The 13,007-nt window shown below is 38.7% G+C and overlaps 1 protein-coding gene across 5 annotated transcripts in view; it reads left to right on the plus strand.

Moving 5' to 3' along the window:
- Positions 1 to 13,007, plus strand: part of bcas3 (BCAS3 microtubule associated cell migration factor) — a 237,606-nt gene that overhangs the window by 85,827 nt on the left and 138,772 nt on the right. For all 5 annotated transcript variants that reach the window (XM_082180490.1, XM_082180488.1, XM_082180487.1 and 2 more), the window contains exons 18-22: positions 48 to 213; positions 673 to 773; positions 5,910 to 6,010; positions 8,451 to 8,647; positions 8,961 to 9,058. In XM_082180490.1, the coding sequence (XP_082036616.1) occupies positions 48 to 213; positions 673 to 773; positions 5,910 to 6,010; positions 8,451 to 8,647; positions 8,961 to 9,058 (663 nt within the window). The remainder of the gene's footprint in view (positions 1 to 47; positions 214 to 672; positions 774 to 5,909; positions 6,011 to 8,450; positions 8,648 to 8,960; positions 9,059 to 13,007) is intronic.

Consider the following 13,007-nt stretch of genomic DNA (forward strand, 5'->3'; position numbering starts at 1 on the left):
CTATCTTAATCTTTAAAAACTTGGATTTGACTTTTCTTCCCTGTTAGATCAGTCTCGCCAGGCTGTTGTTGAATCGCTGTACATCCTGAGTTGCTACGGAAACCTGGTGGAGCACGTGCTGGAGCCTCGTCCAATCAGCACGGCTCAAAAGATAGGCGACGACACGCCTCTGGAGCTGAACACCTGTCCGAGAGCCTGTTGGAATCTAGCCAGGTCTTGCCCCGAGGCTCTCAGCACCACACCTATTTACCTGCTTTTACACTTCACCTTCAGTCCGACAGAAGCACCTGACACGACCTACTGCAGTCGTATCATTAACATAAAACAGCTTAAATGGCGCCTTAATGAGGGCAAGCAAATGATTAATGTCACAGCTTGCCACGGACCCAGACGCTGAGCTCAGTCGTAATGCAATAATGCTTGTGACTGAGCGAAGAAAATGGAAACAGGCAGGGGTTGCTCTCAGAATTGCTTTCTGATCTGATTGTACATGTTCAATGATTATATGTACTGAGCTGTATAGCCCGTGCAGCCCACATGAGATTTGAGAAATGGAAGTTCTGCTGGGCTGCGGAGAGTTTGAGTCCATTATAGCTCAGCTGGAGACTGTTATATACATCTGGCCTTTTGATATGCGCTTCCTAAATTGATTTTTGTGTTTGTTTTGAGTAGGACACCGCAGTGGAATGAGCTACAACCACCTTTCAACAGCAACCACCCCTTGGTGCTGGCCTCAGATTTCGTGCAGTACTATCAGTACCTCCTGGCTGGATGTAAGTATATGTGTGTATGTCTGTCTCACTGGAGACAGTTGTTTTTAGCCCTTATTGGTACACCACAACACAAGAAACATGCACGGTAAACTCAATCTCTTCTGTCTGCCCGTTTTTTGAAAGGTTGCAGAAGATAAGCCCGTTCCATTTGACGTAGCAGTTGGTGAAGCGCTTTTCTTGTCTCCGGTGGTTTCGTGAATCAGGCCTTTGTCACTCTGTAGTACATCCGTGCCCTGAAACTCATCATAGAGCCAAATTAACCCGAAGTTCAGATTAAACCAATTAGTGTGGTTTTAAACCCATGTAATTTAATAACAAGTGCATGGAGAGCGCAAGCACTTTGGGTTGACATATGAAAGGCAAGAGAATGCAACTCGAGGGCAGAAGGCTCACGGATGACCACACATCTAATATATCTTGAATAAGTGAGCATTGTTACGTTAGCTGGATAATCATAAACATTAATGAGTAATTAGCTGTCTGGGTCCTTCAGGCCAAGCTTCACATTTCTTCTCTGCCACTAAAGCCCAAGTGCTCAAGGCCTAACGGGTAGAATATTCTCCAGAAGTCGGTCTAATCGCCATGCATGTGTCAGAGTGATGAAATAGCCGGGCATGAGCGGTCGTGGCAGCGGCTCGGTGTGGATGCGGTTCACCAGGGGCAAAGAAAGGCATAATGAGCTTGCTCAGTGCATTAACGTTAATGTCTAATTAAAATAAGCCAGAGATCTTTGCCCCGTGCACTTTTGTTACAGCAGAACCTCCCTGACCTGACACTCAGGAGAGTATATGTGCACAGGCATTTGGCCATGATTCCCCGTCGCCCCCGGCCCTCAGTGTGCTGGGCAGCCCACGACGTGCCACCTTTGATTGCTCTCTGCTTTGTATCGCACTGCGAGCAGCAACCACTGACATATCCAATGTAGTTCAGGGTTTTTCAGTATGTATATGTGTGTGTGTATGTATGTGTATATATATATAGATATATGTGTATATATATATATGTATATATGTATATATATGTTTTTACGTTTTACGTTTTTATGCATTTGACAGACGCTTTTATCCAAAGCGACTTACATTGCATTATCCTATACATTTATACATAGGTATATATATATATATAATAATGTGTATGTGCTTGTGTATATTATATTATAATATTATTACATAATGTTTAAGTATAGACTTTTTTTCCCATTCATTTTTTACTTTAACATAGCATCTAGTTTTACTGGATGAAATTGGCATTTTACTTAAAAAGTGCAAAATTATTCAGAAAATTCAAATATTTTATATATTAAGACGTATATCAGCACGACATTATTGACTATGATTGTATTATCTAAAAAGTTTTATTTTGTAATGTTAATATCCTGAATCCCCCCCCCCCCTTTGATTGTTCTTTGCATTGAGTCGGGCCATTAACGGCAACGACTTACGGATGCAATGTATGGGATTTTAGATTTTTCCAATGTTCATTTTTACACAGATTTGTATTTTAGTCGATTAACTTGCGATATATTATTTTGGTTTTAATTTAAATAATTATCATAATGATGCACTTTTTGTCTCATCTTTGTTTAACGTTGCCGAAAAAAGAAACCCTTTAACAAACATTTCCATCAATAGTTTTGTTGACAAGATTCTCACTAGGGTTAAGCAGTTGTACACAGGAAGTGATGCGCCTCCTTTAGGGATCAAGCACAAAGAAGCCGTTAATGTTATCAGCCTGTCGTTTTCTTTGTAATTACTTTGTAAAAGGCTACTCTGAAGAGGAGAGAATACAAAGAAAGATGGCGGAAGAGAGCTGGAGATAGCAGAGGTGCATTGGTAGTGGACAGTTCCCAGGCTCAGTCGTCTCAGAAATGGGCGGGGTGCGTGCCTTTACCCTCAAACTGTGAGGACTCGCAGCGAGCAGGGCTTTGTGATTGACAGCTCTGGTCTTGCTTCTAGATTGGATGACCTGGCTGATTAAAAATGCAGCATGTGGACGGTAGGGTCAGAGGAGCTGGAGCCTGCACGACTGGTGATAAAAGCAACCGTGGCGCCACTTCTTGGTCACTATCTCCACCTGTCCATCTGCCCAGCCTTTGGCAGCTCTCGGGAAGGGGAGCATTACCCAGCCACTGCTGATGATACCCAGATGATGGGTAGATAACAAGGACACGCTGGCCCAGCGAAGCTCCTTCGGTCCAACTGACAGCGCTCAGGGAATCCTCAGCTTGCGACATTAGCTGTCGTTGAGCAGAGAGAGTGGCGGCTGTGAGTCTGAGAGCTCTCTAATGAATGAGTCCTGATTTCTTAAGGAAAGGTGTGAGGGTTTTGTTCAGAGCTGCAGGAAAGTGCAGACCGTGACCTTTACAACATTTAGCACTTTTATTAAACATAATCTTTCATTGTGTTTTTGGAACACAGCGAGCAAAATATACCCAAACACCTGGCATTATTTGTATAGCTGTATTTGGAGTATACTAAATAATTAAGTAATTTTTATTTATTTTTTTTGACAGAGTTGAAAAAAATAACTACAGTAATGGCAGAAACATTTAATGCAAGATAAACCCGAAGAAAATGTCATAAGACAAATATGGAGAATTATTTTGATTAAACTTTTTTAATGGACATACAAAATGACCCATATATAGGGACCAATAAATTAATCATGCATTAAAGCAAATAATAATGCAGTAAGTTAATTAATAAAATAAATAATACAAATTTAGTAGATATGTAATTATTTAGATGTAAAAAAAATTTCACATATTGATTAATTTATATAAATATGGAAATAAATAAATATAGTTTTAAATAAATATATTTGTTTTTGGAAAAATAATAATTAATAAACATGGATTCACTCAATAATTAATAGGCTTACATTTATTTATTCATTTTGAGGAAATGTGGGGAAAATAACAACAGTAATAGAAAAAGCATTTAATACAAGACCACAAAAAAATTAAATACACATGTAAATATCTGAATAATCAGTTTTGGGGAGTAACTAGTTACACGTAATGGCATTATATAATTTAATTACAAAATAAAAGTTTTACTGTACTGTTACTGAGAATTTTTTTAAATTAAATTAGTTACTCAGTTACATTACTTTAATAAAGTAATTGAAATAGTTACACTACTTATTACATTTTAAATAGGGTAACTTGTAATCTGTAACCTATTACATTTCCAAAGTAACCTTCCCAACACTGTAATTAATGCAAATTTTGATGTTCACATATTCTTATCCACATACTGACTTCTTTATATAAATATGGAAATATATAAACGTATATTTTCAATATATTGATTTATTTGCTTTTGTAAAAAAAAATATAAATTTAGAATGAATTTATTGAAGGTTTAAAAATATGAGTATTTTCTTTATTACTGTAGTTATGTTTCTAGTGTGGAGAAAATAACTATAGTAATGGCAACAACATTAACAAAACCTGGTCTGGCTTCTGTTTCCAGGTGTCAATGCGTACACAGTTATGCACCTGAACAAACATTATTTAACTGAAAGGTCGTTTGTACATGGTTTGTGTGTTGGTGGCCAAAGCAAATTTGTAACCAGGCTTTGACTGTGATACTGCGGGTTTATGCGGTCAGGGCCTGTTTCCTGTCCTTATTCTGTTGCTCACACTCTAACTCACAACAGATAAACTGCTCTTAACAGTCCAGGAGCCCTCGACCTCTTAAGCCCGGCCATTATGAACCCACTGTAACCTGATCTACAGAGCCAGCTACTGTTCTTACGCTTCAATTATTTATTAGTCAACACTTATTGTCCCCCTGGGCTTTGGGAGGGGGGGTAGGAGAAGGGCCAGAGCTTGATTGTGTTTAAGAGGTAACATGGTCTGGCTCTGTTCTGACCCATCAGAGGTCGGTAAGTCACTCTACGATTTATGTCGGCATAATGCAGCGTGCTTGGATAGTGGAGGCCGTGCTCTGGCAGCGGCTAGTGTTACTGTGATTGAGTGGGGCCGATAGCGAGCAGATTTCCTCTTCGAGTGGAGGTGTCAGTGTATCTGTTACTCACACAGTAGTGACTGTGCCATGAACCTGGCAGGATCACCTCATCAAGTGTGTCTGAACACCTGGTGTGTGAGCACTTATGTCTGCGAGACAGATAGAGAGAAGAAGAGGGAACAGGACGGGCTCCTTGTGTCCTCCAGATGAGGGCTTGACATCTTTATTATTCACTGCTGTATTATGTACATTGGTAACAAAGGCATGTGTTTGCCTGGAGGTGGGAAGGGAATCCACTGATTGTGCACATTAATCTGAATACTTGGCGCCTGCTTAGCGAAGCCTCCAAGTGCTCCATCTGTCTCTGTCCTTGCCGTCTTTGCTGCTGAAAGCTCCGCGCTCTTTTATCTGTCTCACTTTCTCACATACCAAAACACACTGTGAACATTTTGACTGGCTTTCTACAGCACAGAAATGTTAATTGCTAATTAGGTGTTTTATTGGGGCTTTTATGCAAAGTGATTTACAGTGTACTTCGTACAGAAACAGTTATCATGGAACGACCTGAAGATTGTTTTAGCAAGGTGACTATAATATAATATAATTAATATAATGGTTATTTCATGCAAGTGCCTTAAAGTGCAATTCTTACAGAAACAGTCATAATGGAACGACATGAACATTTTATTATGATTTTTTTTGTTGTTGTTGTTGTTGCAAGCCAACTCATATAATGTAATATAATATAATATAATATATTGGCACTTTTATAATAATAATTAATAATTAATTAATTGATTAATAATTTATCAATTTATGAAAGTGACTTACAGTGCACTTTTTTCAGAAACAGTCATAATGGAACAACATGAAGTTTTTTTAATTATTTTTATTGGCAAGGTTATCTCATAATATAATATAATATAATATAATATAATATAATATAATATAATATAATAATTATAATATAATATAAAATAATTTAATATAATATAATTGTTCCTTTATGCAAGTGCCTTATAGTGCAATTCATACAGAAACAGTCATAATGTAATGACAAATTATTTATTTATTTATTTATTGGCAAGGTGATCATATAATAAAATATAATATAATAATTTTAGTACATAACTAATCTTTCATTTTTTCTCTCTGTGTGCAGTGGTACCTCCTGGCAGCCCTGGCCCCATCACCCGGCATGAGTCTTATGACAGCCTGGCCTCCGATCACAGTGGCCAGGAGGATGAAGAATGGCTCTCACAGGTCAGTCAGAACTCCGGCCTTGTCCTATGACCTTCATCTCTACATTAGCTTAACTTTAACCGTAATAAACAGCACTTAAACTACACACATCATACATTTCAGTGAAACACTTACAGTGATAATGCATCACTGAGTTGCTGCCAGTAGAAGACATTAATAATTTCTTCCCCCATTACCAGGTACGTACACCTAACATGGATCTGGTCAAATTTGTTATCCTTTGCAGGATTGTCTGATTTATTAGACAAGAAAACAAACTTTTATTCATTTACATTGTTGTTTTAGTATTATTTATAGTATTGTTTATTAGCTTTAAATTTTATATTTTTAGTTTTCAATTTTAGTTTAAGTTTTATACATTTTGGAATGTGATGTCATTTTAATTACTTTTAGTTTTTTACATTCTATTTAGATTTAAATTATTTTTATTTAATTTTTATTGATTTTAGTACTTTTCACTTAGTTGCCAAGACAGCATTATACATTTTTCATCTAATACTTTAAACTTTAATACTTCATCTAAAGTCTTTATTTCAATAAACAAACATTTTTGTTAACAATAACAATACTTTATTTATTTATAAGATATGTACAGTGAGATCCAAAAGCCTATAGTACAAATGTTTTTTGTTTGCAATTTAATACATTAATACAAAAATTTCATCATATTATCAGCATAACAACATCAATGAACAATTTAATTGAATAATTCATTTAATTTTCAGAATTTCCTAGTATTATGCTTAATAACAACAGCACTAGAGTTGCCTACTAAAATCGTGCAGAATATTAAACATTCCGTATTTATTTTGCATTAAATTCTTAATTTTAAATTGTTCGAAATCTTTTAAATTAGATTCTTATTCCCAGATTTACAATGCGGTCTCAGACTTTTGAACCCCACTGTAAGTTTTATGATCTAATGTTCTTGATTTACCCAGATGCAACATGTCCAGCATGTGTGTGGCAGTTTTTGTGTGGCCTGAACGGCCCCAGCCAAAGCTCTTAAACCTTAAGGTTGTTAATGTACCAGCATTAGCGACAGCATACATCCCCCATCACATCCCGCCTGCCTAATGACACCATTAACACGTGCAGCGACAGCTATTGACTAAACACAGTCTAAACCCTGTTGATGGCTCTATTTATCTGCTTTATATGTGATTGCAATTAGTCTGCTTGTCTGTTATGTGTTATGGCAACATAGCATAAAAAGCACAGTCCTCTGTGAGCGCTATGGCAGCGGGCTGTGTGTAATAAGTGCTGTCAGTGTGAGGCGGCTGCAATATGGCGGGCTCAAGGCGAAGTGCAGAGAGAGTGCGGAGGGGGGCAACATCTGGACATAGCCTCCATGAAAGCATCTGTTTCTCTCAGGCCTGGGCAACACTGTTGGTGTTAACTACAGCGAATAAAAACACACATACCGCTAGCCTCATTTACACAGATGTGACAGGAAGAGGACAGAAGAGTTGACCCCACGCTCTTTCAGAAAAGATGGAGAAATGAAGTGGAGAGAGGGTTGCTGGCCGGATGGACACTCTTCTCCTCCGCCCTTCCCTCTCTTTCGCTTCATGATGTTAGTGTCATGCCATGTTAATGCAGTTCACTGGGGAGGAAGAGTGGCGTCTGTCTAACACGCATGTAACCCCCCTCCCGCCTGATTTGACACTGCTGGTCGAAAGCAGACACTTACACACACAGTCCTTTGTGTGCGTGCTTGTTTGTGTATATTGGGACTGTTGGTGTCACACAATCCCCAGTTTAATGCCATATATATGGCATTAAATAATATTTGTTAGTATCTTAAGTTTTATACATTTAATGTGGTGTGATAAGTGTTCAATATTTTATGTTATTAAAGTTTCAGTTATTATAAACTTTTTCAGTTAAGTTTCCTCTTTGTGATTTCATAGACAACAAAGCGCGGTACATCATAAATAAGTTCATTTTTATAATTTAAGTTTATCATATTTTAATAGTCGTAAAAAATGTAGGAGTGCATATAATATGTATTTTAATAAATGTTTTTACTGTAAATGCTTTATATACCTCTACATATAACATTTTTAAATGCATATAATTTAAATATATCTATATATCTCTCTATCTATCTATCTATCTATCTATCTATCTATCTATCTATCTATCTATCTATCTATCTATCTATCTATCTATCTATCTATATATATATATATATATATATATATATAATTCTTATATATTCTTATTTAGGAAAATTCTTATTTATTTATTTACACTTAAATATTTACTGGTTGAAAATATTTCTTCTAAGAAGAAAAAAAAAAAAAAAAAATCTCGTTGCAGAGAATCAAGTCCTGTGAGATTCATCCAAATATTGTGCACTCGAAAAAAATAACACTTTACTGAAGTTAAATACGTCACAAATACTGTGCTCCTCTATATGTGTTATACTTTACAGGTGGAGATTGTTACCCACACTGGCCCTCACCGAAGACTCTGGATGGGCCCTCAGTTTCAGTTCAAGACCATCCATCCATCAGGTCAGACCACGGTTATCTCCTCCAGCTCCTCTGTTCTTCAGTCACAGGGGCCCAGCGACACCCAGCAGCCTCTTCTTGATTTTGACACAGACGACCTGGACCTACACAGCCTCAGGTGCCGATGCTTAAACACACATTCACACACAATACTGCTCACATTACCACCTGCCATCAACACCAAATTCACAGTGTGACAGCATAGACTCATGTTACTAACCACAGAAATTCACTAAATACACATATTGACCAACTCTAGTCCAGCACTTGCACAATGCGATCACTCTACCAGAGCATTTGTCTGTCTATCTATCTGCCTGTATATCTATCTATCTATCTATTAATTTGATTAAAGGTAAGCATCATTAACTAGTGTAATGCATACAAGTCTAATTCACACTTTTGGGATATCTCTTATTCCTGTGATGCAGGATCCAACCCGTGCGTTCAGAGCCTGTTAGCATGCCTGGGTCTTCTCGCCTGGTGGCCGACCGTAGAGGCCAGTCCACAGTCATAGATACCGGCTCAGGTAAGACCACTGGCTGTTCTTATGTTTTTTTCCACAGTTTCTGAAGCTCTTCGATTACAAACAGCGGTTCCCAGTGTGATGAATCCTCAGGAATAGTCTCTTACTTGACTCTTTCTTTAAAGAATCAATTCTGCTGAGCATTATATGATTGTATGCACTATGCACTTATATTTCATGGTATGTTACACGGAAACAGTTGCAACCTGCCTAAAAACTATCAGCAGTCTACATTTGGTAAATATGCTTATTGTGACCTTTGAGTTGGATTAAATGGATGTTGTTTAAAGGGATTTTGATTTCTCTTTTTTGCCTTCCTCCTGTTGTCATGTTAAGATAATCCAATCAACAGATATCTAGACAAGCTTGTACTTTAAAAATATTTCTTTCCATTTTGAGCCTCTGTATGTGTAGATCTACAGTCTAAACAAAACAAGAGAGAAAATCAATTTCAGAGAATCAAAGTACAATGCACTGTTTGCTCTTTTTCAGTCGCAGAGTGATATTTTGCTGTGTATGCTCACACGTATATATGTGCACGACACAGTCTTTCATGTTTCATTGAAATCAAAGCAAAGCTCCAAAATGTGGTTTGTCAGTGGAAGGTAGGCTGTGTTGACTGTTGTGATGTTTAGTGCTGGGCCTGTAGACACACATTAGCTGCATCGCACTGTCAGGCGCTCTCATCTCTAAGATTGCACTGACTCTCTGCGGTGTCTTCAAACGTACCTGCTGCTCCTTTGCATCTAGTGACTTCCTGTCAAGAAAACTGTCTCGTCATCATCTCACGTCGCCCCTCCTCTAAACCCTCACCTCCAAAAGAAAGAAAGTAACCGTCTTTATCACACAGCTCTCCTCCCTCTCATTCTCTCTTCTCCGGCCCGTCTGGAGGAGAGCTGCCGGAGTCTTCTTTATGGGCTGATGCTTATCAGTCTGTGTGTGATTGCTCAGCTCTCAGGGCTTCAAGCAGTGTGGCGCCTGCTCTTATCAGCGCTCATCGCTTTGTCTTTGTGCCTTCAAAAGACAGCGCAGCCCTGTTTGTCCCGTGGAGTGCAGACGCACCTCCTCTGCCGCGATGTCTCTCTCTAGTCCAGGCTGTCCTGGAGGATCTAATGCTGTCCTGCAGGACAGTGTCTCGATCTTGTTTACGGTTTAGGCCCAGTTTAAACTGTCTCAACCATTTGCCCAGTTTCATGTCTGCTCACATGGACATGTGCACTCTGTTAAGGGAACTTAATTACCCAAAGGTCAGTGTAAAATTTAGCATTTATGTGTACGTTTATGCCTAAAGGGTGTTTTTTTTTTGTCGACAAATATGCAGAAAAAAATTATAAAATGCATTCATTAAAATGTTGATTTTATTTGTATGTATTATAAAATAGTGTATATTTCATACATTTTGTTATTATAAATACAATATTTCTAGAACTTCGTGTTGACAAATATGTGGAATAAACTATCTTTTTTTTTACAATAAAATAGTCTGCATTTTAGAGATGTTATTTTATCCAAAAAATAAATAAAATTGTCATATATATATATATATATATATATATATATATATATTTCTTGAGCATAAAATCAGCATACACATTTTTTTTCTGAAGGATCATGTGACACTGAAGACTGAATAATGGAATATATATATATATAAAAGCCAGATTCTTCAATCCCATAGGGGAAGTCAATTCCATAATGCATTGTGACAAGCTTGGTTAAAATCAGCAAACGGACAAAAAAAAAAAGGTATCAATAAAATATATTTCCAAAACAACAATTAAATTATTTTGCCCAAAAATGTTTGGATGTGCAGTGTATTTTTGTGGATGCTTTAAAGCATTACAAGACTGTATGTTGGCAGCTCACAAACCTGTGGTCCTTACATTGTGAAAGTAAGTGTTTCAGAAGGATCACATGAAGATCTCATAGCTTCCCTGGCTGCTATATAGTAATGCTTGTTTATGTGGTGTCCTTTGTTATATACCACCCCTAAGGGAGCCGTCTCCATGTGGCCATTTCTGCCGGATGTGTGTGCTGACACTAAACCCATCATAAGCAGCGCCCGTCTGCTTGACACAGCGTATCAGGAGAAAGAAAAAATCACACAGCCACTGTCTCAGCTTCCCAAAATCAATCGGACATGCAGCCGGCATTATCGATACTCCTATCTGGTCCCAGGAGCGTCACTCTGGCCCTGCTAGACTACACAGCGCATTGTGCGAGGAAAGACAGGAGGCGCTTTATCTATTTGAACCATAAAGCGAGCAGGAACACAAATCTCTTTTGATTGTATTTTGTTATGACTCAGTAGCAGAAACACCCCGGCATTTGTTCGGCGAGAGCACTTTTCCTTCCTGGCCCAGTTGTTATGTGTGTGGCGTGGCGGGGTGGCAGGGGCCTGTCGGAGATCGGGAGATGAGCGGGCGACAGTGCACGAAAGATGCTGGCGTGTTGTGAGTTTGCTATCGCGTCCTGGAAGGAGCCTGACTGATATCTGCAAGTGTGTCTTGCATTGTGTCAGGGGCGATGGCGAGTGTTTTTGTTAGTGTTCATCTGTTTGAGTGTATATTGTTTTTATGTTGGGGTATGGATTTAAAGTGCCACATAACTGGAGTCACTCACTAGTTGATCAGTACCGTCATTAGGAAATGCAATGTAACTGCATGGTTTTAATTGAAAACAAGTCATACAAAACTAATGAAAACAGCTGTCGAGAGTTGAACATCACTGTACTTTTACCTCAGCGTAAAATTTACCAGTATGCGTGTATTTTAGATGCCTAAAAAGGTCCTTATTTTGTCCAGAACACACAAAATAAAGTAAAATTAAATGAAATAAAAAATCATTTAAATAAAACCTAATTAAATTAATAATATAAGCAATATGATACATTTGACACTGAAGTAAAATATTACAAAAATTTCCAGAAGAGAAAATTCAATGCCTACATTAGTTTAGTCATGGCAGTGGTCAGTGCTGTTGGCTGTTATCACATTGTGACTGTAAAGCTGCTCTCACCGATACTTATCATCATCAGAGTGTGTGCCCTGTGTTTTATCTACCACCCTTACACAGCCCTCAACTCAGGTGCAGGGTGTGTGTGTGTGTGTGGCAAGACAAAGCCATCTCTGTGCTTTAGTGTAGTATAGTATGTTCCTCTGTGCTGGTCATGCCTTTAGGCCAGTGGGACAGGCCTGATCGCTCCCCTGGTTTCCTCTCCCAGCATGGCTGAGCGCTCAGAGACTGGGCACCTGGACTCTACCTGCGTCCAGCAGTAATGGATCCTCACCCGTGGTCTGTAATTACCTGGATGGGCATAAAGGTGGCTTGTTGTCGGAGATACTGCTCACATTCAAGCCAGAAGGATCCTGACGCGGCTCAAGGAGGAGCTCGTGCCACATGATCTCCCCGAACAATGAGAGGTGTTTTTGAGCCGCCTATAGATTGGGGAGCCATTCCCGTGACCCAGCGCTCTCCCTGCCGCCCTAGCCTGTCTCTTTCAATAGCGACTCGCCACCTGCCCCAGGCCCCCTCTCTGCCACACTCACTGACTCCATTCTTCTGCCCCTGACCTGGAAGTCCCCGCCACAATACAGAAGCTGCCGCGGACGCCTGGCCAGATTGGCTGATCTGACTGTGAAAGATGCCATTCTTATCATCAACCTACTGTCTGAGAATCAGAGGCCCAACGGCCTTATCTCACACTGCCATCGCTTCCCTTCCTATTTTTCTCCTTCTTTCCCTTTCTGTTTTTCTCTTTTTTTCTGTGCAAACTGGATTTTTTCCCCCCAATTACTTTATTGGCTAAGACTGTATTATGATATTGACACAGCATCAGTACAAAACAACAGCAAAACAATTGACAGAAAAAGCAAGGTGCAAGTATAAAATATTTTTATTTTATTACATTTTATTTTAGAAACATTTTTTAGAAAATCAAAAATAATACTTT

Source organism: Leuciscus leuciscus, assembly GCF_965113295.1.
Source record: "Leuciscus leuciscus genome assembly, chromosome: 9".
Classification (NCBI taxonomy): domain Eukaryota; kingdom Metazoa; phylum Chordata; class Actinopteri; order Cypriniformes; family Leuciscidae; genus Leuciscus; species Leuciscus leuciscus.